Source organism: Urocampus carinirostris, chromosome 8 (genome assembly GCF_059441175.1).
Source record: "Urocampus carinirostris isolate Australia breed hairy pipefish chromosome 8, RoL_Ucar_1.0, whole genome shotgun sequence".
NCBI lineage: Eukaryota > Metazoa > Chordata > Actinopteri > Syngnathiformes > Syngnathidae > Urocampus > Urocampus carinirostris.
In genome coordinates, this window is record NC_142356.1 from 2,425,585 (window position 1) to 2,451,306 (window position 25,722).

The window sequence follows — 25,722 nt, forward strand, 5'->3', positions numbered from 1 at the left end:
GTTCAAATCCAGCTCCAGACTTCCTGTGCGGAGTTTGTATGTTCTCCCCGTGCTTGCGTGGGTTTCCTCCGGGCACTCCGGTTTCCTCCCACATTCCAAAAACATGCATTTCAGGTGAATTGGCTGGTCCAAATTGTCCCTAGGTGTGAATGAGCGAGTGAGTTGTCTGTCCCCGTGTGCCCTGCGATTGGCTGGCAACCAGTTCAGGGTGTCCCCTGCCCACTGCCCGGAGATGGCTGGGATGGGCTCCAGCACCCCGCGACCCTAATGAGGATAAGCGGTACAGCTAATGAGATGAGATGAGATGAGATGAGATATATACATATATATATATATATATATATATATATACATATATATACAGACATAGATGTCTAGATAGAGAGATGTATAGCTAGTTAGATGTCTAAATAGATGGATTAGATAAATAGATAGATAGATGTCTAGATAGATGTCTAGATACATTTCTAGCTAAATAGATGTCCAGATAGATAGATAGATATCTAGATGTCTAGATAGATGTCTAGACAGATGTCTAGATGTCTAGATAGATGTATAGATAGATGTATAGATAGATAGATGTCTAGCTATATGTCTAGATAGATAGTTGTATAAATAGATAGATGTCTAGATGTCTAAATAGATGGCTAGATAGATGTGTAGATAGATAGATGTCTAGTGGTCTAGATAGATGTCTAGATAGATGTCTAGATAGATAGATGACTAGATTGATGTCTAGATGTCTAGATAGATGGCTAGATAGTAAGATGTCTAGATAGATGTATAGATAGATGTCTAGATGTCTGGATAAATGTCTAGATAGGTGTCTAGATAGATAGTTGTATAGATAGATAGCTGTCTAAATAGATGGCTAGATAGATGTGTAGATATAGATGTCTAGATAGATATAGATATCTAGATGTCTAGATAGATGGATGACTAGATAGATAGATGTCTAGACAGTAAGATGTCTAGATAGATAGATAGATAGATAGGTAGATAGGTAGATAGGTAGATAGGTAGATATTTAGATGTCTAGGTAGATCGATAGATATCTAGATGTCTAGGTAGATGTCTAGATAGATAGATGGATGTCTAGATATCTAGATGTCTAGATAGATAGATAGATACCTAGATAGATGTCTAAATATATAGATATATAGATAGATAGATATCTTGATGTCTAGATACATGACTAGATATATGTCAAGATAGATAGTTGTATAAATAGATAGATGTCTAGATGTCTAAATAGATGGCTAGATAGATGTCTAGATAGTTAGATACTAGTGGTCTAGATAGATGTCTAGATAGATGTCTAGATGTCTAGATAGATGTCTAGATAGTAAGATGTCTAGATAGATGTCTAGATAGATGTCTAGATGTCTGGATAAATGTCTAGATAGGTGTCTAGATAGATAGTTGTATAGATAGATAGATGTCTAAATAGATGGCTAGATAGATGTGTAGATATAGATGTCTATATAGATATAGATATCTAGATGTCTAGATAGATGTCTAGATAGATGTATAGATAGATGGATGACTAGATAGATAGATGTCTAGATGTCTAGATAGATGTCTAGATAGTAAGATGTCTAGATAGATGTCTAGAAATATAGATAGATAGATAGATAGATATCTAGATTTCTAGATAGATGTCTAGGTAGATCGATAGATACCTAGATGTCTAGGTAGATGTCTAGATAGATAGATGGATGTCTAGATATCTAGATGTCTAGATAGATGTCTAAATAGATAGATACCTAGATAGATGTCTAGATGGATAGATATATAGATAGATAGATATCTTGATGTCTAGATAGATGTCTAGATAGATAGATAGATAGATAGATAGATAGATAGATAGATGTCTAGATAGCTGCGATTGGCTGGCAACCAGTTCAGAGTGTCCCCTGCCCACTGCCCCATGATTGCTGGGATGGGCTCCAGCACCCCCGCGACCCTACTGAGGATAAGCGGTGCAGCTAATGAGATGAGATGAGATGTCAAGATAGATAGATAGATGGATAGATAGATGTCTGGATAAATAGATAGATGTCTAGAGGGATGTCTAGATGGATGTCTAGATAGATAGATAGATGTCTAGATGTCTAGATTGATAGATAGATAGATAGATAGACGGATAGATGGATAGATAGATAGATATAGCTAGCATGGCCCAGCCAGTCCTCAGACCTGAACCCAATCGAAAAACTTTGGAGAAAGTTAAGACTCCATGTTTCTCAGCAGCAGCCCAGACACCTGACTGATCTAGAGAAGATTTGTGTGGAGGAATGGGCCAAAATCCCTCCTGCAGTGTCTGCAGACCCGGTTTCAAATTTTACAGGAAACGTTTGTCCTCTGTAATAGCAAACATAGGCTACTGTACCAAATATTAACATTCATTTTCTCAGGTGTTCAAATACTTCTTTGCAGCTGTATCACACAAATAAATCGTTAAAAAATAATGCATTGTGGTTTCTGGATTTTTCTTTTTAGTTTATCTCCCTCACAGTGAACATGCAGCTATGGTGAAAATTTCTAACCTCTCCATAATTTCTAAGTGGGGAAAAATAGCAAAATTGCAGACTGTTGGAATACTTCTTTGCAGCTATATCACACAAATAAATCGTTAAAAAAGATCATACACGGTGTTTTCTGGATTTTTCTTTTTAGTTTATCTCTCTCAGAGTGGACATACTCCTACGGTGAACATTTCTGACCTCTCCATAATTTCTAAGTGGGAGAAATAGCTAAATTGCAGACTGTTCAAATACTTATTTGCAGCTATATCACACAAATAAATCGTTAAAAAAAATCATACACTGTATTTTCTGGATTTTTTTTTTAGTTTATCTCCCTCACAGTGGCCATGCACCTACGGTGAAAATTTCAGACCCTTCCATGATTTTGAAGTGGGAGAGATAGCAAAATTGCAGGCTGTTCATACACTTCTTTGCAGCTATATCACACAAATAAATCATTAAAAAAAAACATACACGGTGTTTTCTGGATTTTTCTTTTTAGTTTATCTCCCTCACAGTGGACATGCAGCTACGGGGAAAACGGAAGGGGTTAATGAGTTCTTCACGGCACCGTATATTGTCCGCCGATTCCAAATAAGGCTTTAGCGATTGCGTCACGAAGCATTAAAGCACGTTGGTGGAACCCCTGGAGCCACATTTTGACTGTCGTGCAGTCGGAAGATTTTCTCGCCCACGTGCATCCAGCTTGTCTTTTTCCATCACCTCCTGATTCTATTTTCTCTTTCCTATCTCGGGTTATCACGTGCTAGGGAAGAACCTCACCCCGGGCTGAACTCATAGAAGCAAAGAAAGAGAGAGGAAAAAAAAGAATGGTGGAAAAATAGAAAGAAAGAAAAGAAAACAGAAAGTGAGAAAAAGAGAAAGCAAGAGAGAAGACAGAGAAAGAAAGAGAACAGAGGACTAATGAAAAAAGAAAGAGAAAAAGGGAGAGAGAACAAAAGAGTGAAAGAAAGAGAAAATGACAGAGAGAAAAAAGAGACAGACTAAAAGAGCGAAAGAGATAAAAAGAGAAATAAATGACAGAAAAATAAACACTAAAAAAGATAAAGAGAAAGAGAGAAAAAGGAGAAAAAGACAGAATGAGAGAAAAAAGAATAAGAAAGTAGAGAAAGATAAAGAGAGAAAAAGAGAAAATGGGTGAAAAAGAGAGAGAGAATGAAAGAGAAAGAAGGAAAAATGAGAGACTGAGAAGAAAAGGAGAGAAGGGAAATAATAAAGTGCTAAAGACACAGAGAGAGAAAACAGAAAGAGCAAAAGAAAAAGAGAAAAAAGAGAAAGACGAATAGAGTGAAAGAGAAAAAAAATAGAGAGAAAAAATAAAGACTAAAAAGAAAAAGATAAAGAGAGAAAAAAGAGAGAGAAAGACCAAATGAGAGAAAAAAGAAGAAAGAAAAATGAGAGACTGAGAAGAAAAGGAGAGAAGGGAAATAAGAGAGTGATAAAGACACAGAAACAGAGAACAGAAAGAGCAAAAGAATAAGAGAAAGAAAAACAGAGAGAAAGAGACAGAAAAGAGGGATAGAAAACACGAAAGATAAAAATAAAGAGAGAAAAAAAGAATGACAGTTCCAGTGGCTTTGTCAACATCGAGTGGACATATTTTAAAATGCAGTTGATTTTTCTCTTGTGCTTCCCTGGGCATTATCTCGCGAGGCAAATTAAAAACCTCAGCGGGCCTGATCTGGCCCGCAGGCCTCATGTTCGACACCTGCGAACTACATACAAATAAAAGGAGCTACAAAAGACCTGGAGCCAAACCGTGATTTATTGTTCCCCGGCACGCTTGTTTCACCTGCCGGCCGAGAGCTTCTTGTTTTGACGCCGGGATGGAAAAAACCCTCCGGGCGGGAACGAAACCGCGAAGAAAGTTCAGTTCGCTCCTGCAACAAAAGTTCTGATTTTAGAGAAGGAGTCGTGACCGCATGTACGGAAACAAAACAGGGAAGTTAGCTCGCATCCTCCGAATCCAAAAACGTCAGTGCTACGGCAACCCTGGGTCAATTTCGTGATGGTGAAACTCTGACTAGATCCTAAGGAACAAAACATGGAAGTTAGAAGACACTTGATTCGTTTACAAAGAAGGAATCGGCATCGGATAGTGTACGGAAAAAGAACAAGGAAGTCAGCTCGCATCCTCCGAATCCAAAGACGTCAGTGCTACGGCAACCCTGGGTCAATTTCGTGATGGTGAAACTCTGACTAGATCCTAAGTAACAAAACATGGAAGTTAGAAGAGACTTGATTCGTTTACAAAGAAGGAATCGGCATCGGATAGTGTACGGAAAAAGAACAAGGAAGTCAGCTCGCATCCTCCGAATCCAAAGACGTCAGTGCTACGGCAACCCTGGGTCAATTTCGTGATGGTGAAACTCTGACTAGATCCTGAGAAACAAAACATGGAAGTTAAAAGAGACTTGTTTCGTTTACAAAGAAGGAATCGGCATCGGATAGTGTACGGAAAAAGAACATGGAAGTTAGCTCGCATCCTCCGAATCCAAAGACGTCAGTGCTAGGGCAACCCTGGGTCAATTTCGTGATTGTGAAACTCTGACTAGATCGTAAGAAACAAAACATGGAAGTTAGAAGACACTTGATTCATTTACAAAGAAGGAATCGCCATCAGATAGTGTACGGAAAAAGAACAAGGAAGTCAGCTCGCATCCTCCGAATCCAAAGACGTCAGTGCTACGGCAACCCTGGGTCAATTTCGTGAATGTGAAACTCTGACTAGATCGTAAGAAACAAAACATGGAAGTTAAAAGAGACTTGTTTCGTTTACAAAGAAGGAATCGGCATCGGATAGTGTACGGAAAAAGAACATGGAAGTTAGCTCGCATCCTCCGAATCCAAAGACGTCAGTGCTAGGGCAACCCTGGGTCAATTTTGTGATGGTGAAACTCTGACTAGATCGTAAGAAACAAAACATGGAAGTTAGAAGACACTTGATTCGTTTACAGAGGAGGAATCGCCATCAGATAGTGTACGGAAAAAGAACAAGGAAGTTAGCTAAAAGCCTCAGTATTCCAAGACTTCAACGCTGGCTCGACACCCGCAAGGTCTAAATGTACAAAACAAGAAAGGAAGCAGGCACAGGATGTGATCCAAACTAGCTCTAACTGAAGAAAACATGAAAGGAGAGAACAGACATAAAAAAACAATTACATAACGTTCCCGCAGGATACACAAAATCAATCTAACTAAACCAAAACATGAACAAAAAAAAACACTAGATAAGGTGAAACACTGAATAACTAACTGAACAAAACATGAAAGGATGAAATCGCAAGATATGTTGAAACATAAACTAGACATAACTGCCCAAAAGGTATGGAAGAAAGACATTGCAGGATAAGTTGGAACACGAAATAACAAACACTGAACAAAACATGAAAGTAAGAACACAAATAACGTGTTGGAAATAGATATAAATGAACAAAAATCGAAAGGAAAAAACACGGAATATGTTAGAATACCAATTAGTTCTAAATGAACAAAACACGAAAGAGGGAAGTCGCACAAAATGTTAATACACTAACTAGATGTAAATGAACAAAACAAAAAAGGTGGCAGACAAAGGATATGATGGAATCCAAACTAGCTCTAACTGAACAAGAATGAAAAGAAAGGACGCAGGGGACAAGAAAGAAACACCACACGCGTATGTTAGAAAATTCACGAGCTCTAACAGAACATAACATGAAAGTGACAACATGGGATATGGCGGGATACCCACTAGTTCTAAGTGAACAAAACACCAAAGTAGGAGTACAAAACATGGAGGTAAGATCGGGATATGATGAAACACTAACTAGATCCGAATGAACAAAACATCAAAGTAAGACAAGCCAGGATATTTGGGAATACTAACTGACTCTCACTAAACAAAACGAGAAAGGTAGACACAAGTAATGTAAATACTTGTAAATACTCCATAATGTTCCAAAACTAACCCGCACTAACAGAACAAAACATGAAAGGAAGACCATACAACATGCCCCCACATGAACAGAAAGACAACAAGCGTGCAATGACGCCAAAAATGTTACATATGATGCTGAAATCCTAACTATCTGAACAAAACTTGAAAGTGAAACAGCGCAGTATAGGTTGGGCCACTGACTCACTAACTGAACAAAACTTGAAAGTCACATGCGTGGAAAAGGATGTGACACTGACTCCAGCTAACTGAACAAAACATGAAATTTAGACATCCCAGGTTATGTTGGAATGCCAACTCCAGATGAAAAAAAAAGACATCAACTACACATTGTCCCGACATACACCAGCTCTAACATAACCCAACATGAAAGTAAGACCACACAACGCACCCCTGTGTGAACCGAACAACAATAAGCATGCAATGACGACAAAAAGATCAAATGTCTTATGACAAAAACTAACTGAATAAAATTTGAAAATGACACGGTGCGGAATATGTCGGAACACAAACAAGCTCTAACTGAACAAAACATGAAAATAAGACAACGCAGGTTATGTTGAAACTCCAACTAAACAAAGCATGAAAGGTAAATGCAGGTAATGTGTTTGCACGTGAATTGGACAATGACACAATGTCCCGACACACACCAGCTCTAACATAACACAACATGAAAGTAAGACCACACAACGCACCCCTGTGTGAACAGAACAACAATAAGCATGCAATGACGACAAAAAATAACCGAACAAAACTTGAAAGTTACATGCACAGAAAAGGTCGTGACACTGACTAGAGCTAACTGAACAAAACATGAAACATGTTGGAATGCCGACTCTGGATGAAAAAAGACATTAAGGTAAGACGGTGCAGGATATGTTGAAACCCTAAATAAACAAAGCATCTAACATAACACAACATGAAAGGAAGACCTCACAACACGAACAACAATAAGCATGCAATGACGACAAAATCTAACTGAATAAAACTTGAAAGTGACACGGTGCGGAATATGTCGGAACACTAACTGGCTCTAACTGAACAAAACATGAAATTTAGACAGCCCGGGTTATGTTGGAATGCCAACTCCGCATGAAAAAAAGACATTAACTACACAATGTCCCGACATACACCAGCTCTAACATAACACAACATGAAAGTAAGACCACACAATGCTCCAGTGTGTGAACGGAACGACAATAAGCATGCAATGACGACAAAAACTAACTGAACAAAACTTGAAAGTTAAATGCGCAGAAGAGGTCGTGACACTGACTAGAGCTAACTGAACAAAACATGAAAATAAGAAAACACAGGTTATGTTGAAACGCCAACTCCAAATGAACAAAACAATAAAGAGGACAGCTCAGAAAATGTTGGAATGAAAAATAAACATAAAAATCAGACAGGACTTAACAAAACATGAAAGGCGTATTCATTATAATATGTTGACACGCGTCAGTGATTTCTAGGATCGAGAAACAGGCGGAGTGGAAGTGGAAGTCAGAGTGTGGGCGGCTGACGGGAGCATAATGGGAAAATTTTGGAACGGGACTGGAAAATCCCCAGCTAATGCCTTTATTGACTCAAGAGTGTCGGAGGAGGGAGACTCAGCATATTCTCCGAAGCTATGCTTGATGCCTCCTTTCTCCGATCCAGCTAATTCAAATGAGTTGCAAGTCCTGCTGAGCATCCAATCAGGTGTGTCGGAGGAGGAGACCTGATTTTTCCCCAAAAGTGCTCAGCTGATTCAAATGACCAGGAAGTGATGCGGGGCATTGAATCAGGTGTGTTGGGGGAGGGAGACTCGCTTTACCCAAATGAGTTTAACACCATAAACAGGAGAGTCAACATTATGAAGAGCCACAGGTCCATCTTTAGATTCCTCCTTCCTCCAACCCAGCTGATTCAAATGACCAGGAAGTGATGCGGAGCATTGAATCAGGTGTGTTGGAGGAGGGAGACTTGCTTTACCCAATTGATTTATCACCATAAACAGGAGAGTCAACATTCTCAATAGTTACAGTTCCATCTTTTGATTCCTCCTTCCTCCAACTCAGCTGATTCAAATGATCAGAAAGTGATACTGAGTATTGAATCAGGTGTGTTGGAGGAGGGGGATATGTTTTTCTCACATGTCTCTGTGTCGGTTTCCAAACCAGCTGAATCAAATGATCTGCAGGGGGATCCTGTGCATTGAATCAGGTGTGTTGGAGGAGGGAGACGTTCTTTACCCACACCATAAACAGGAGAGTCAAGATTCTCAAGAGTCACAGTTCCATCTTTTGATTACTCCTTCCTCCAACCCAGCTGATTCAAATGGTCAGTAAGTGAATCTTAGTATTAAATCAGGTGTGTCGGAGGAGGGAATTGCTTTTCTAGAATGACCTTAGCACCGTCTCCAAATGAGTGAACCTGGTTTCTCAAGAGTCCTGGTTCCTGTTCCTTTTTTAAGGCCTCAAACCCGGCTGATTCAAATGATCAGGAAGCAATTGAATCAAGTGTGTTAAAGGAGGTAGACTTTCTTTACCCAAATGAGTTTAACACCATAAACAGGAGAGTCAACATTCTCAAGAGTCACAGTTCCATCTTTTGATTCCTCCTTTCTCCAACCCAGCTGATTCAAATGATCAGAAAGTGATGCTGAGTATTGAATCAGGTGTGTTGGAGGAGGGAGACGTGCTTGACCCAAATTAGATTAACACCCTAAACAGGAGAGTCAACATTCCTCAAACCCGGCTGATTCAAATGATCAGGAAGCAATTGAATCAAGTGTGTTAAAGGAGGGAGAAAGAGAGAAAAGGAAAAAAGGGAAGAGAGAGCAAAAGAAGGTAAAAAGGCATACAGAGAGAAAGTGAGAAATAGGGACAAAGAAAGAGAAAAGAGAGAAAGGGAGGAAGAGAGAGAAAGAGAGAAATAAATACAAGTCTAGTGTCTTTGCTCGAGGCACCTCTCTTTGGCAACATCAAGTGGACATATTTCAACCTGCAGCTTGTTTTTCTCTTGCGCTTCTCTGAGTGTTGTCTCGCGGGCCGGATTCAATCCCTTAGCGGGCCTGATCCGGCCCGTGGGCCGCCCGTTTGACACCTGTGCTCTAGTATTTCAACCCAATAATGGTGTTTCCTATCTACAGCTCCCCCTGCAGGTCTAGAATGCAACAACATCCCTTCTTGTGGCCGTCATCTGACCCAGCTGCTTCAAACTCCGGCTGAAAGAATTTCCTCCCGACATCCGAACCACGTGGGTCCCCGCTAGGGGGCCCCTTCTGGGACCCTTTCAAAATAAAAGCGGTCTCGAATCTCAACAGGATTTACTGCGTGGATACGCTTGAGGGAAAAGGGAGCTGGCGGAGAATCGGCGAGGACAGATTGAGCGCTTGAGAACTTGGCAAGGTTTGAGGACTCGGGAGTGGAGATTTAAGACCCCCTCCCCAGACGGGGGTCTTCAGGGGGGGGGGGGTCGATTGTGGGTCAGGGGGTCTAGCGGGTGAGTTCTAGTTCAGGGGGTCAACAACTATTACAAGCTGAGAGCAACAACTTGATAGCCATGACTAAAATAACTGATCACGTTATGACATTGTTAGCATGGTGTTGTTATTATCAGAAGTACAGTAGACCCCCGAGATATGTTGTGAATGTGTTGTGAGTTGGGGATTGTAACGCGAGATTGCCGTATAGCGGGGGAGAGAAACCTAAAAACATTCAAATAACAGAATGGTACACAGCAGGGGGTCTCGAACCTTTTTTAAACGTCAAGACACTTTTTGTCAGCGCAGAAAGAAAGAGAAAAAGAAAAGGAGCAAAGAAAGAAAGAAAGAAATTGACAAAGAAATAGAAAAATAAAGACATGAACAAAGATAGAGAGAAAGAAAGAGAGAAAGAGATGAAGAAAGAAAAAGAGAAAGAAAAAGAGAAAGAGAGAAAGAAAGAAAGAGAGAGGGGATGGAAGATAGAGAGAGAACGAGAGGAAGAGAGAAAGAAAAAGATGAAAAGAGAGAAAAAAGAAAGACAGAGTAAGAAAAACAGAGAGAGAGAGAAAACAAAGGGGAGAATGGGAGGTGAGAGAAAGGGTGAAAGAAAGAAAATGAGAGTGAGAAAGAGAGAACAAGAGGAAGAGAGTAAAAAGAGAGAAGAAATAAAGGGAGAAAGTAAACAAGAGTGAAAGAAAAAGACAGAAAGAGAAAGAAAGACCAAGTAAGAAAAACAGAGAGAGAGAATGGGGAGAACGAGAGAGAAAGAAAGAGTAAGGGGTGAAAAAAAGAAAAGGAGAGAGAGAAAGAGAGAACAAGATGAAGTTAGAAGAAAAAAAGAGAAATTAAACAAGAGAGAAAGAAAAAAGCAGAAAGAGAGAGAAAAAGAAAGACCAAGTCAGCAAAACAGAGGGAGAGAAAGGGGTGAACAAGAGAAAGAGAGAGAAAGGGTGAAAGAAAGAAAAGTAGAGAGAGAGAAAGAAAGAGAACAAGAGGAGAGAAATAAAAAGAGAGAAGAAAAAGAGAGAGAAAGTAAACAAGAAAGAGAGCGAGAGAGATCAAAAGAGAGAACGAGAGAGAATTAGGGTTAACCCAGACCCACTCAACCGATAGAAAAGAATCACTCGACTAAAACATCACAATGACCAAGAATTGATTAGCTATTTTCAGAACAGTTCCACAGACACTCAACTGTCCTTCGTGCACCACGTTGGAGACCCCTGCTATATACCAAGTACCGTATTACCTATGTATTTTACCTCGAGTAACTCAGGAGATGGAGCATTCGACTTGGGACCAAGAGGTCACAGGTTCGATTTCCGGGTTGAATGTGGAAGTGTCTTTGGGCAAGGCACTGTAGTATTTTCATAGTATTTTTTTTGTTAGCGTATCCAATCCACTAAAAGGTTTCATCCATTCACTATGAGCAAATCTGACACATTCAACATGGCGGGTTGATTATGTATCCGATCCTCAGTAAAATTGAAAAATCATAATAATAATAATAATAAAAAAATCTGACACATTCAACATGGCGGAATTGATTATGTATCCGATCCTCAGTAAAATTGAAAAATCATAATAATAATAATAATAGAAAAATCTGACACATTCAACATGGCGGAATTGATTATGTATCCGATCCTCAGTAAAATTGAAAAATAATAATAATAATAATAATAATAATAAAAAAATCTGACACATTCAACATGGCGGAATTGATTATGTATCCGATCCTCAGTAAAATTGAAAAATCATAATAATAATAATAATAATAAAAATCTGACACATTCAACACGGCGGAATTGATTATGTATCCGGTCCTCAGTAAAATTGAAAAATAATAATAATAATAATAATAAAAAAGTCTGACACATTCAACATGGCGGAATTGATTATGTATCCGATCCTCAGTAAAATTGAAAAAATAAAAATAAAAAATCTGACCCATTCAACATGGCGGATTTGATTTTGTATCCGATCCTCAGTAAAATTGAAAAATAATAATAATAATAATAATAAAAAAAATCTGACACATTCAACATGGCGGAATTGATTATGTATCCGATCCTCAGTAAAATTGAAAAATAATAATAATAATAATAATAATAATAAAGTCTGACACATTCAACATGGCGGAATTGATTATGTATCCGATCCTCAGTAAAATTGAAAAAAAAAAAAAAAAAAATCTGACCCGTTCAACATGGCGGATTTGATTTTGTATCCGATCCTCAGTAAAATTGAAAAATCATAATATTAAAAAATCTGACACATTCAACATGGCGGAATTGATTATGTATCCGATCCTCAGTAAAATTGAAAAAAAAAAAAAAAAAAAAAATCTGACCCATTCAACATGGCGGATTTGATTATGTATCCGATCCTTAGTAAAATTGAAAAATCATTATATTAAAAAATATGACCCATTCAACATGGCGGATTTGATTATGTATCCGATCCTTAGTAAAATTGAAAAATCATAATATTAAAAAATCTGACCCATTCAACATGGCGGAATTGATTATGTATCCGATCCTCAGTAAAATTGAAAAATAATAATAATAATAACAATAATAATAATAAAAAAATCTGACACATTCAACATGGCGGAATTGATTATGTATCCGATCCTTAGTCAAATTGAAAAATCATAATATTAAAAAATCTGACACATTCAACATGGCGGAATTGATTATGTATCCGATCCTCAATAAAATTGAAAAATAACAATAATTAAAAACTTGACACATTCAATATGGCGGGGTGGTCACGTATCCAAACCACCCGAATGTCTTAACGATTCATTATATGACACATCCAATATGGCAGAAAGCGTTCACGTATCCTAACCCCAGGGCAAAAAAACACTTCCCGTCGTTGAACCTCCCTCTAAAGTAATTGGTCGACGATTGCGACGCTCCCTCCTCTAATTGGCCACAAACATCCCATTTCGCCAGCACCCAATCACAACTCAGCAAATATTCCAAAGCGGAAGTCCGACGTCGAGAAGCGTCTACCTGCCACCAGTACCCGAATTTGTGTTGGAAATGGTCGTCATGGCTTCTCTCCTCGACAACGGAAGCAAATTGTTGCTGGCCGCCTTCTTCTGCTGCCTTGTGGTGCAAGTGCTAGCTTTTGGACCGGAGAGCAGCGAGTTCACGTTTCTTTTGCAAGCCGGAAAGTCGGATTGTTTCTTCCAACGAGCCATCGGGAATGGGAGCATGGAAGTCGAATATCAGGTAACTCAACAAATAACCAGCTAGCTAACTTGTTAACTAACCTACTAAACGTATTCTTTATGTCGGCATTGTCCCGCCATTAATTTATTATATTTCATGTCAAGTTCAGTTGTGACAACCCTAATGACAAGAAGTCCAAAGGGCTTCATAGACAAGACTATTATGACAGCATCCCCTGATCTAAAACCCACATGAGGGCAAGGAAAAACACAAAACACTTGCAAAACTTGTATTTTTGACTCCAGTCCAGTATTCTTCTCGTGTATCCAATATCAGATAACGATCCCGCCTGTATCGTTCTGTCCAGTATCTTGCTCCAGTCTCCAGTATTCGGTATCGATCCCGTTTATCTCTTCCTGTCCGGTATCTTGCCCCAGTCTCCAGTATCCGGTATCGATCCGGCCTGCCTCGTCCTGTCCGGTATCTTACTCCAGTCTCCAGTATATGGTATCGATCCAGTCTGTCTAGTCCTGTCCGGTATCTTGCCCCAGTCTCCAGTAGCTGGTATCGATCCAGTCTGTCTAGTCCTGTCCGGTATCTTGCCCCAGTCTCCAGTATCCAGTATCGATCCCGCCTGTCATCCTGTTCAGTATCTTACTCCAGTCTCCAGTATCCGGTATCGATCCCGTCTATCTTGTCCTGTCCAGTATCTTGCTCCAGTATCCGATATCGATCCTGCCTGGCCTGTCGGGTATCTTTCTCCAGTCTCCGGTATCTGGTTTCAATTCTGTCTGTCCGTCCTGTCCAGTATATTGCTCCAGTATCCATCCCGTCTGTCTGGTATCCTGTATCTGGTATTGGTTCGGTCTGTCCTGTATCTTACTCTAGTCTCCGGTACCGATCCTGTCTGTCTCGTCCTGTCCGGTATCTTGCTCCGGTATCGATCCCGCCTGTCCTGTCCGGTATCTTGTTCCAGTCTCTGGTATCGTCCTGTCCTGTCCGGTATCTTGTATCGATCCTGTCTGTCCCGTCCGGTTTCGATCTCCGAATCATTGCTCATGACTACCACGTTCCCGCAAAATAAAGCTGGTGTGTAAACGTTACGCGTCTGGGTCCACCCTCTGTTAGGGTTTTGTCAGAGGGCAAGGAAAAACTCAACGTGCAATCAAATATGTTCTACATTTACATATATAACCATTATCCCTGAAAGATTCAATCACCGTAAACAAATGAATTTCTTGTGACCAAAATAGAGGTTTTTTTTCCGGTGAAACCTGTTGCTTGCTTCCTTCCAGAAATTCAGATGACAGGGAGCAGGCCTTGTTCCCATAATTGTCACAACTGAATTGTTCTCATTTTAAAAAGGAGAAGAGAAAAGAGAGAAAGTAAACAAGAGAGAAAGAAAAAGACAGAGAAAAAGAAAGAAAATTGGAGAGAGAGAAGGGGGAGAACGAGAGAGAGAAAAAGTGAAAGAAAGAAAAGGAGAGAGAGAAGGGAGAAGAGAGAGGGAGGGGCCACAAAAAAAATAAAAATGAAGATTTCATATGAAAACATATCAATAAGAAACAAAGGAAGCCAGCAGTTAAAGGGGCAGTGTGTATTATTTAGTGCCTCCTAGTGGTATAAATGTAATTCATATGAAAAAGAATATTGATTTAAATAATACAGATATTTCTATTTTGAGCCTCACCTCGAGGGAGATGATATATTGTCTGCCATCTTGCTGCTACACGTAACCCCCCCCCAAAAAAATCAAAACTTGACTAAGTTTAAAAAAAAAAGTAGGAGAAAAATTGTGTTCAATGGTCACTTTGAGTCACTGTAGTTTTCAGTCTGACTTGAGGTTTTTAGCGCTCGTTTTCTGTCGCATGACAGAATACTGCACCATCTAGTGGTCAAATGATACACACTCTGCCTTTAATTTTTCTATATAGTCGAGTCAAACCAATATTGCTTTATTTTTCTTGAATAGTTTTTTTTCTATCTCGGTTTTTTGTCACAAAATCAAAAAAACTCAAATTGAAACCTCTCCGGGATGCCTGCGTGCTATTGGTCGATGTCATATGAGAAGCTGGTCTGCTATTGGTTTGCATTAGGAAGATGACTATATTGGCTGAATTACTTCCCACAATGCCTTTCGTTTTGTTTTTTCAGTTCGGAATCTCGTGGGACAAACAAATTTGATAATGTGACTCAAGACTTGCAACAATGCTAAAGGGAGAAGCAAGAAGATAATGAATCGATAATTTGCAACAAAAAATAAATAAATTCATGTATATATCGAGACTTAATTCCTGGTGGTTTTTAAAATGGACATTTCTCCCTGGAATCGTTTTTTTTTTTTACATCATATGTGGTATGCAAGTATTTCCAGAGTAATATTGTTGTAGTATTTCTGTGGTATTGTTTGTAGTATTTCCACAGTACTTTTTTGTAGTATTTTTTAATATTACTGTAGCTGTATTTAGTAGTATTTCTGTAGTGGTATTTTTGTATTATAGTGGTATTTTTGGTTGTTATTCTGTATTTGAGTATTTCCATAGTAATATTGTTTTCGTATTTCTGTAGTATTTTCTGTAGTATTTTAATATTACTGTAGCTGTATTTAGTAGTTTGTCTGTTGTAATATTTCTGTAGTAGTATTTTTGTATTATCGTGGTATTTTTGGTTCTGTATTTGAGTATTTCCAAGGTAATATTGTTTTCGTATTTCTTTAGTATTTTTTGTAGTATTTTTTAATATTACTGTAGCTGTATTTAGCAGTATTTCTGTAGTGGTATTTTTGTATTATAGTGGTATTTTGGGTTGTTCTGTATTTGAGTATTTCCATAGTAATATTGTTTTCGTATTTCTGTAGTATTTTCTGTAGTATTTTAATATTACTGTAGCTGTATTTAGTAGTTTGTCTGTTGTAATATTTCTGTAGTAGTATTTTTGTATTATCGTGGTATTTTTGGTTCTGTATTTGAGTATTTCCAAGGTAATATTGTTTTCGTATTTCTTTAGTATTTTTTGTAGTATTTTTTAATATTACTGTAGCTGTATTTAGTAGTATTTCTGTAGTGGTATTTTTGTATTATAGTGGTATTTTGGGTTGTTCTGTATTTGAGTATTTCCATAGTAATATTGTTTTCGTATTTCTGTAGTATTTTCTGTAGTATTTTAATATTACTGTAGCTGTATTTAGTAGTTTGTCTGTTGTAATATTTCTGTAGTAGTATTTTTGTATTATCGTGGTATTTTTGGTTCTGTATTTGAGTATTTCCAAGGTAATATTGTTTTCGTATTTCTTTAGTATTTTTTGTAGTATTTTTTAATATTACTGTAGCTGTATTTAGCAGTATTTCTGTAGTGGTATTTTTGTATTATAGTGGTATTTTGGGTTGTTCTGTATTTGAGTATTTCCATAGTAATATTGTTTTCGTATTTCTGTAGTATTTTCTGTAGTATTTTAATATTACTGTAGCTGTATTTAGTAGTTTGTCTGTTGTAATATTTCTGTAGTAGTATTTTTGTATTATCGTGGTATTTTTGGTTCTGTATTTGAGTATTTCCAAGGTAATATTGTTTTCGTATTTCTTTAGTATTTTTTGTAGTATTTTTTAATATTACTGTAGCTGTATTTAGTAGTATTTCTGTAGTGGTATTTTTGTATTATAGTGGTATTTTGGGTTGTTCTGTATTTGAGTATTTCCATAGTAATATTGTTTTCGTATTTCTGTAGTATTTTCTGTAGTATTTTAATATTACTGTAGCTGTATTTAGTAGTTTGTCTGTTGTAATATTTCTGTAGTAGTATTTTTGTATTATCGTGGTATTTTTGGTTCTGTATTTGAGTATTTCCAAGGTAATTGTTTTCGTATTTCTTTAGTATTTTTTGTAGTATTTTTTAATATTACTGTAGCTGTATTTAGCAGTATGTCTGTTGTAATATTTCTGTAGTAGTATTTTTGTATTATAGTGGTATTTTTGGTTGCTCTGTATTTAAGTATTTTCATAGTAAAATTGTTTTCGTATTTCTGTAGTATTTTTTGTAGTACTTTTTAATATTACTGTAGCTGTATCTAGTACTATGTCTGTTGTAATATTTCTGTAGTAGTATTTTTTTATTATCGTGGTATTTTTGGTTGTTCTGTATTTGAGTATTTCCATAGTAATATTGTTTTCATATTTCTGTAGTATTTTTTGTAGTATGTTTTAATATCGCTGTAGCTGTATTTAGTAGTATGTCTGTTGTAATATTTCTGTAGTAGTATTTTTGTATTATCGTGGTATTTTTGGTTCTGTATTTGAGTATTTCCAAGGTAATATTGTTTTTGTATTTCTGTAGTATTTTTTGTAGTATTTTAATATTACTGTAGCTGTATGTAGTAGTTCGTCTGTTGTAATATTTCTGTAGTAGTATTTTTGTATTATCGTGGTATTTTTGGTTGTTCTGTATTTGAGTATTTCCATAGTATAATTTTTGTTGTATTTATTATGTATTTTTGTATTGTAAGTTTAGTTATATTTTTGTAGTGTGTCAGTCGATTTTTACATTTTCAGATTAAAAGCAAACTAATATTAAGTTCCTTGTTTTTTGATTCTATCTTATTTCCTAAAAAACAAGAAACAATCGCAATCATCGATTATATTGTAGGAATGGCGGTGTCAGGGACGGAAAACCGGTCGATTGCCTGGCAGGAGAGCAAAACCATGGTCGGGATCAAAAAACGGGTCGTAAGTCGGGGACAGACGGAAGCAAAAACGGGACAGGCGGGAGTCAGGCGTCGAAAAAGGCTTGCCTTGAAAAACAGAGGTTCGCAGACGGACTGACAACAGGGGCCTGACAGGGCTGGGTTCAAATAATGACAGGTAGAAAAAAAACTTAATGATTTAATAATGTGTTAGTAATTTCATATATAAGTCACACCGGTGTAGAAGTCGCAACCCTGGTCAAACTATAAAAAAAAAATGCAATTCATAGTGCGGAAAATACTACATTTTTTTTTTATCTGCAGCCTACTTTGAACCAAATACTTTATATTAGGAGTTTTACCATAATGGTGCAGGCAACAAACAAGCAAGAAAGCAAACAAACCCCCAAAAATTATAAGATTAAGGTTTTTGAGTTTTTCCTTGCCCTCATGTAGGTTTTAGATCAGGGGATCCTGTCATAATAGTCTGTAGTTTGCAATAGTCTGTGCAGCTCTTTTATACTCTTTGTGATTAAGGGCGTCACAAATAAACATGACTTGAGGTTTCTGAGTTTTTCCTTGCCCTCATGTAGGTTTTAGATCAGGGGATGCTGTCATAATAGCCTGTGGTTTGCAATAATCTGTGGTCTGTGAAGTGTGATTAAGGGCTATACAAATACACATGACTTGACTTGAGGTTTTTGAGTTTTTCCTTGCCCTCGTGTAGGTTTCAGATCAGGGGATGGTGTCAAAATAGTCTGTAGTTTTTAATGGTCTGTGCAGCCCTTTGAGACTTCTCAAGATTTCTTCATTTTCCTCATGTTGAGGTTTTTGAGTTTTTCCCTGCCCTCATGTTGGTTCCAGATCAGGGGATAATGTCATAATAATCTGTGGTTTGCAATCATCTGTGAAGCCCTTAGAGACTCTTTGATGTTAAGGGCTATACAAATACACATGACTTGACTTGAGGTTTTTGAGTTTTTCCTTGGCGGCAGTGGCTCAGGAGGTAGAGCGCACGTCTTGGGATCAAGAGATCACAGTTCGAATCCCGGCTCCTCCGTGTTATATGTCGAAGTGTCCTTGGGTAAGACACTGAACCTCTAATACTTCCAATGAGCAGGTTAGCGCCTTACATGGCTGCACGGGAAATGTGAAGCACATTGTAAAGCGCTTGACTTGAAAAGCGCTATATAAATGCTGATCATTTCATTTCCTTGCCCACATGTAGGTTTTAGATCAGGGGATCCTGTCATAATAGTCTGGTTTGCAATAGTATTTGATCCATACATCCCTTTGAGACATGAGATATTATCGAATCGTGCGCAAATCATTTCGTCCTACACCTACTTAATCGTTTTCGTCTTTGTACCTATCTCAGGTGATCGGCGGCGCCGGCATGGACGTGGATTTCAGCATCCTGGACCCGGACGGCGCCGCCCTGGTGGCGGAAACGCGGCGCTCCGACGGAGTTCACACGTGAGCGCTTATGATTCCGTCCCGTTCCCGAAATCCGGCTTTTTCCTCCTCTCCTCTGTCTTTTCTCGGCCCAGGCTGGATCCTACGGTGGAAGGAGACTACCAGGTGTGCTTCGACAACAGCTTCAGCCATTTCTCGGAGAAGTTGGTCTTCTTCGAGCTCTACGTGGAGGCCCAAGCGGGAGACGTGGGCGGAGACGAAGAGTGGGCCGCTTTGGAGGAGGTGGACGAAAACATGCTGGAATATAAGCTGCAGGATATGAGGGTGAGACGGCGTTTTCCAGGAATAGAATCTTAAATATTAGGCATTTAGATATCAAAGAATACCCAAAAATGCGAGAAAACGACACGATTTTTGCACAATATCTACATACATTTTGGTGGTATATTCTCGTCTTGAGCTGTGACGTCCTCCGGTCCCCTGTTGCCATATTGGTTTATGTGTTAATTAGTCAAATAGGTTATAAGTGTCCTATACCAAGTTTTGGTCGTTTTTGTGGCAAAAATAACACACAGAGGGGGGTTAACCCAGCTGGGAGCAGGCAGGCTAGCCGGCTGCTAAAGAATCAGGACCGATTGGCGGAAAAACGAGAGGCTGGCCGGTTGAAAACATGCAGAAAGCCGCCAGACTACCTGGGAACCAACAATAAAAGCAACATCAACAACAACCAATAGACACGGCGGGCTAGTCGGCTGCAAACGAAACTGGAAGCCATCAGCAACCCCGACGCTAACAGGGCGCTATATTTCGATAATATTACACCAATTGCAAGACACGCGTCGAAAAACACAAAGGAAAAGTCACAATCGCCTACCTAAAAGGTGGGAAAAGGGAAAAACAGGAGCAGGCAGGCTAGCCGGCTGCTAAAGAACCGGGACCGATTTTGTGGAAAAACGAGAGGCTGGCCGTCTGAAAACATGCAGAAAGCCGCCAGACTACCTGGGAACCAACAATAAAAGCGGCAACAACCTATGTACACGGCAGGCTAGTCGGCTGCTAACCTGGAACAAACAAAACTGGAAGCCATCGGCAACCCTGATGCTAACAGGGAGCTGTCAGGATAAAATTATACCAATTGCAAGACACGCATCGAAAAACACAAAGGAAAAGTCACAATCGCCTACCTAAAAGGTGTGAAAAGGGAAAAAAGGAGCAGGCAGGCTAGCTGGCTGCTAAAGAACTGGGACCGATTGGCGGAAAAACGAGAGGCTGGCCGGTTGAAAACATGCAGAAAGCCGCCAAACTACCTGGGAACCAACAATAAAAGCAACATCAACAACAACCAATAGACACGGCGGGCTAGTCGGCTGCAAACGAAACTGGAAGCCATCAGCAACCCCGACGCTAACAGGGCGCTATATTTCGATAATATTACACCAATTGCAAGACACGCGTCGAAAAACACAAAGGAAAAGTCACAATCGCCTACCTAAAAGGTGGGAAAAGGGAAAAAAAGGAGCAGGCAGGCTAGCCGGCTGCTAAAGAACCGGGACCGATTTTGTGGAAAAACGAGAGGCTGGCCGTCTGAAAACATGCAGAAAGCCGCCAGACTACCTGGGAACCAACAATAAAAGCGGCAACAACCTATGTACACGGCAGGCTAGTCGGCTGCTAACCTGGAACAAACAAAACTGGAAGCCATCGGCAACCCCGATGCTAACAGGGAGCTGTCAGGATAAAATTATACCAATTGCAAGACACGCATCGAAAAACACAAAGGAAAAGTCACAATCGCCTACCTAAAAGGTGGGAAAAGGGAAAAAAGGAGCAGGCAGGCTAGCCGGCTGCTAAAGAACCGGGACCGATCGGCGGAAAAACGAGAGGCTGGCCGGTTGAAAACATGCAGAAAGCTGCCAGACTACCTGGGAACCAACAATAAAAGCAGCAACAACCTATGTACACGGCAGGCTAGTCGGCTGCTAACCTGGAGCGAACGAAACCGGAAGCCATCAGCAAACCCGACGCTAACAGGGAGCTATCCGGATAAAATGATACCAATTGCAAGACACGCATCGAAAAACACAAAGGAAAAGTCACAATCGCCTACCTAAAGGTGGGAAAAGGGAAAAAAGGAGCAGGCAGGCTAGCCGGCTGCTAAAGAACCGGGACCGATTGGCGGAAAAACGAGAGGCTGGCCGGTTGAAAACATGCAGAAAGCCGCCAGACTACCTGGGAACCAACAATAAAACCAGCAACAACCTATGTACACGGCAGGCTAGTCGGCTGCTAACCTGGAGCGAACGAAACCGGAAGCCATCGGCAACCCCGATGCTAACAGGGAGCTATCCGGATAAAATGATACCAATTGCAAGACACGCATCGAAAAACACAAAGGAAAAGTCACAATCGCCTACCTAAAAGGTTGTAAAAGGGAAAAAAAGGAACGCACACGGTGTCTCGTGTTATTTCAACGAGACGCCCCAATTTGAAGTCTTGTATTCATTCGGTGACGTCACAGCTGAAGATGAACTGGTTAACTTTGAGATTCAATTTCTCGGGTAACATTTCTGCATGATTTTGGGGAGGGGAGGATCATTAAACACGTTCTGTGCCTGATTGCCCCCCCAAAAATTGGTCCTTTATAATCCATTTACATATCCTGGCTCTAGTTCCAATTGCGAGGTCGAGGGTGACACTGCCAAAAACTAAATTAAATAAAATGCCTTGTCAGTAGAAACCCTAGTAATATATTTTCTATATATTAGCGATACAATCCTTGAAATAAAATCAATTCCCTCTGGTCATTTTAAGTATTGTTCCCTATTCTTGAGATACGGATACGTTAATATGCAGTGCTCCTTGGGATGTTTAAAGCTTGGGAAATCTTTTTGTATCCAAATCCAGCTTTAACAGTATCTCGGACCTGCCTGGTGTGTTCCTCGTCCTTCGCGATGCTCTCTGCGCTTTAACAGACCTCTGAGACGATCACAGTGCAAGTGCAATTATACAGAGACTTGATGACACACGGGTGGATTCCATTGATCATCGTTAGTCATTTAGATCAACATTGAATCATTCCGAGATCCTCACTGAACCTCTGGACAGAGTTTGCTGCACTGAAAGTAAAGGGGCAGAAACATTTTGCGCACCCACTTTTTCGTTTTTTTTTGTTAAAAAAGTGTTGCCTCTTGGTTGTAGAATTCATCCTTAAATTTTTAAGAATGAAGTGTCTTATTCCAAGAGAATCTTGTATTTCTGTAACCTTATTTTGGTAGTAAAATAATAATCATTTACATTTTTGTGAATAATTTTGTTCGTCTTAAAATGTAATTCACGGATTAATAAAATATGGACTCTCACTTTTCTTTAGTGAAGTATAAAAAAGAAAAATAATAAGTAGGAATGATGTTTTATTATAATAAAGTTTATTACTTTTACTCTATTTTCTAAGACAATTCATATTTTAAAAATATGATTTTTTTTTCTAGTCGGGTATGAAAATAAAATACAATTATCAATTCTTTATTGCAGTCAAAATGTATACCTTTTTAAATATTCTTTCACTTTATTTCGAAAACTTATTTTTAGTGAAACAGGAAAATATCTCAACTGTCAAAATTTTTCTTGATTATGAGATAAAATTCATATTTAAAAATATTTTATTTTACTGTATATTGTTGTAACCATAACTCCTGTATTAAAATATTAAACAAATAATGTTTTTTTAGAAATTTTTTTACATAGCAGTCATACCCTGCAGCCAAGTGGTTAACATGAGTGGCAAGAGAAGGAAACAGTGGAAAAAATTGACTGAATTACAGAATTGTGTCATTAGCTACTTTGAAAGGTGAGTGACACTGAAGAACCAAGCAGGCCAAGTTTATATATATTTAAAGACATTTAAAAAAAAAAAAATTCTTTTTCTGCAGTGTGTAAAAATGTTTGGCTGCAAAATACCTATTAAGTAAGCAACAAAAACCCTATTTCTGTTCAATTTTTACCCAGACTTTCACAAAAAATGGCAAAAGAAGGGAAAATGACTTGTGAAGAAAAAAGAAGCAAAAAATTAAAACAGGAATAAAAACAAAAGTAGGGGAGAAGAAAGTGGCTAGAGAAGGAAACCGTGAAAAAAAAGTCAAATATGCCTGAATCACATGACTTTGTCTGCTTGCTTGACCAGCGAACAATAGAAATGTTGTAGAAAACAAAACGTCACCTTTTTTTTCCGACTTTTTCTCGCTTTTCGGTTTCAGGAGTACATGGACTCGGTGCACAAACGTCTGGAGCGAAGCCGGCAGATGCAGACGGTGTTGCGGGCCTTCGAGGCCAGGGACCGCAACCTGCTGGAGGACAACCTGTGGAGGGTTTCCTTTTGGTCCTGTGCTAGCATGATGGTCATGCTCTGCGTGGCACTCACACAGGTAGACGGCCCCGCCATTTTGTTACACACGAATACAGTAGACTCTTGGGGTACGGCTTAAAACCGTTTCAAGGGGGAGAACGGGTAAAATCGCCGGAGGGGGGAGAAGAGTCGAGCGCAGAATATAGTCCACGTATTCATTTATTTAGCCGAATCAAAGAGTTGAACAAATCAGGTCTCTGCCTGTGCCAATTTTACAATCGTGTGCAGGAGACGACATCACGGCCCATAATCAAGCCTCTGGCTGATTGGTCCGCGCCGTGTTGATGTAAATTTCTCAATCGTCCTCTGAAGCTTGGGAGAGGTCATCGCCCTCCGGACAGAATGGGGCACGGCACACACATTCTAAACCCCCAGGGGAGGTGATAAGTCATTGTCATCTCCAAAGACTGAAACCAAAGAAAACATTCCAAAGCACAGGCGTTTTACGACATCCTTCTAAAAAGTTGCACTCAAGGCTGAGGTCAAACTTAGGACAAGTATTTTGAGTATAAGTGGAATAAAACAGCGTATAAAATAGTATATAACTACAGTAGCGAATGCATTCGAACGATAAAAACCTGCGGATATTAAAATAGTATACAGTAATTGTAAATATGTGCATATGATTAAAACACGTTATAAATGTATATAAATACATACAAGAAAAAAACATTACATGTACCTTTGGTGTGCTGGGACAAACTGGTACAGCTGAGTAGAGGGTGGATGCCAAGCTGGGAGAAGACGGCGGATTCAAACAAAAACAAATTTCAAATCTTGTGAGGATTGTCACGCCCTTAGAAGATTTCCCTTATGGCAAGCTTTGTTTCCATGGTTAACAGGTTTTTACTTCTAGTCGGGATTATTTCGCCCTCGTCCATAGCTGGCAGGATTGTCGTTGCTTTAATCGCTTCCTTATACTCAAATCAACAATCGGGATATATATCAAATTTTTTTCCTTAAAATTAAGTATCATAAATTTACAAAACATATGGTAAAAATTGTTATGGTCACTTGGTCTCTCCATAGTTTGTATTCTTCCCTATGCTTTTTAACGCTCTTTTTTTTTTTGCTAATTGCTAAACAATTTCAAGTCACATGAAATTCTGAACTGAACGAAGAGGGACCAGGGCATAGTGGGAAAGAGTTCAGCTCATTGCATAAATGTCATTTTCATGATACCGCGGCGCCGACCAATAGGAAAACGGCATCTTATGTGCCGTCGACCAATAGCAGGCGGGCATCTTGGAAATCAAACTCATCATTCGCAAAAAGGAGGCCGTAACCCAGGGGTCTACTGTTTTATCGGTCTTTGCAGTTTGTTCACGAAACCGTCTTTCAGGTCTACACGGTACGCAAACTCTTTGACGATAAGCGGAGGGTGTGCACGTAGGAGAAGCCCCGCCCACCCGGAAATACCATCAAGGGCGGGGACATCTGATTGGTCGGCACCGTCGATGCGCTTCGAGTTCCTCCTGCAGTAACATTTCACGGTAGCTTATTTTTGTTCCTCAGTGCCTTTTCATATGTAATCCTCCCAAACGAATGCAAATAAGTATGTTTTACAACGCAGTGGTTTGTTTGTGACCGGTAGATCCTGTTTACTTGACAATGTGCAATAAATCTTAAATGCGATCTACATTTGAAAAGAAAACCTTTCTCGTTTCTATTTCCTCCACGGCTGTTTGACATTGGGATGTTTATATCGCTGGTGTGGAGACATTTTCAATTTTGAGCAAAACAAATGCAAAAGTCATCTGATACTTTGTAAAATGATGTAATATTATCGCTGACATGTGCAAAAAAATTATTAAAATCTATCTCGATGAAATGTATCGTCGGTTTTATTAAAATCTGAAGAGTTTGAAAATTGTATATCCTGTTTGCACACATATACACTCATATAATATTGGGGTCAATTACCGTATTTCCCGCACTATAAGGCGCACCGGGTGATAGGGCGCACCCTGAAAAAATAGTTTTTGGTCCTATTTTTGACATACATAAGACGCACCGGATTATAAGGCACTACAATGGGAACGTGGACGAAACAGTCAGATGGTTCAGTCCAACTGATTACCCCCTTAACAT

General features: G+C 39.1%; 1 protein-coding gene across 1 annotated transcript; it reads left to right on the forward strand.

Moving 5' to 3' along the window:
• The first annotated feature begins 12,929 nt into the window (after positions 1 to 12,929).
• tmed1b (transmembrane p24 trafficking protein 1b) lies at positions 12,930 to 25,462 on the forward strand. The gene is made up of 5 exons (XM_088342967.1): positions 12,930 to 13,197; positions 19,192 to 19,289; positions 19,364 to 19,553; positions 23,483 to 23,650; positions 24,974 to 25,462. The coding sequence occupies exons 1-5, from the start codon at positions 13,006 to 13,008 to the stop codon at positions 25,022 to 25,024; spliced, it is 699 nt and encodes a 232-aa protein (XP_088199093.1). The 5' UTR covers positions 12,930 to 13,005; the 3' UTR covers positions 25,025 to 25,462.
• Positions 25,463 to 25,722: the final 260 nt, after the last annotated feature.

What these genes read in the sequence shown, in the direction of transcription:
- tmed1b (XM_088342967.1), top strand. Translation starts at nt 13,006, where the DNA reads ATGGTCGTCATGGCTTCTCTCCTCGACAACGGAAGCAAATTGTTGCTG. An exon ending in CGCTCCGACGGAGTTCACAC is followed by an intron (nt 19,290 to 19,363) that starts GTGAGCGCTTAT and finishes TTCTCGGCCCAG; the next exon opens with GCTGGATCCTACGGTGGAAG. An exon ending in TCTGCGTGGCACTCACACAG is followed by an intron (nt 23,651 to 24,973) that starts GTAGACGGCCCC and finishes ACCGTCTTTCAG; the next exon opens with GTCTACACGGTACGCAAACT.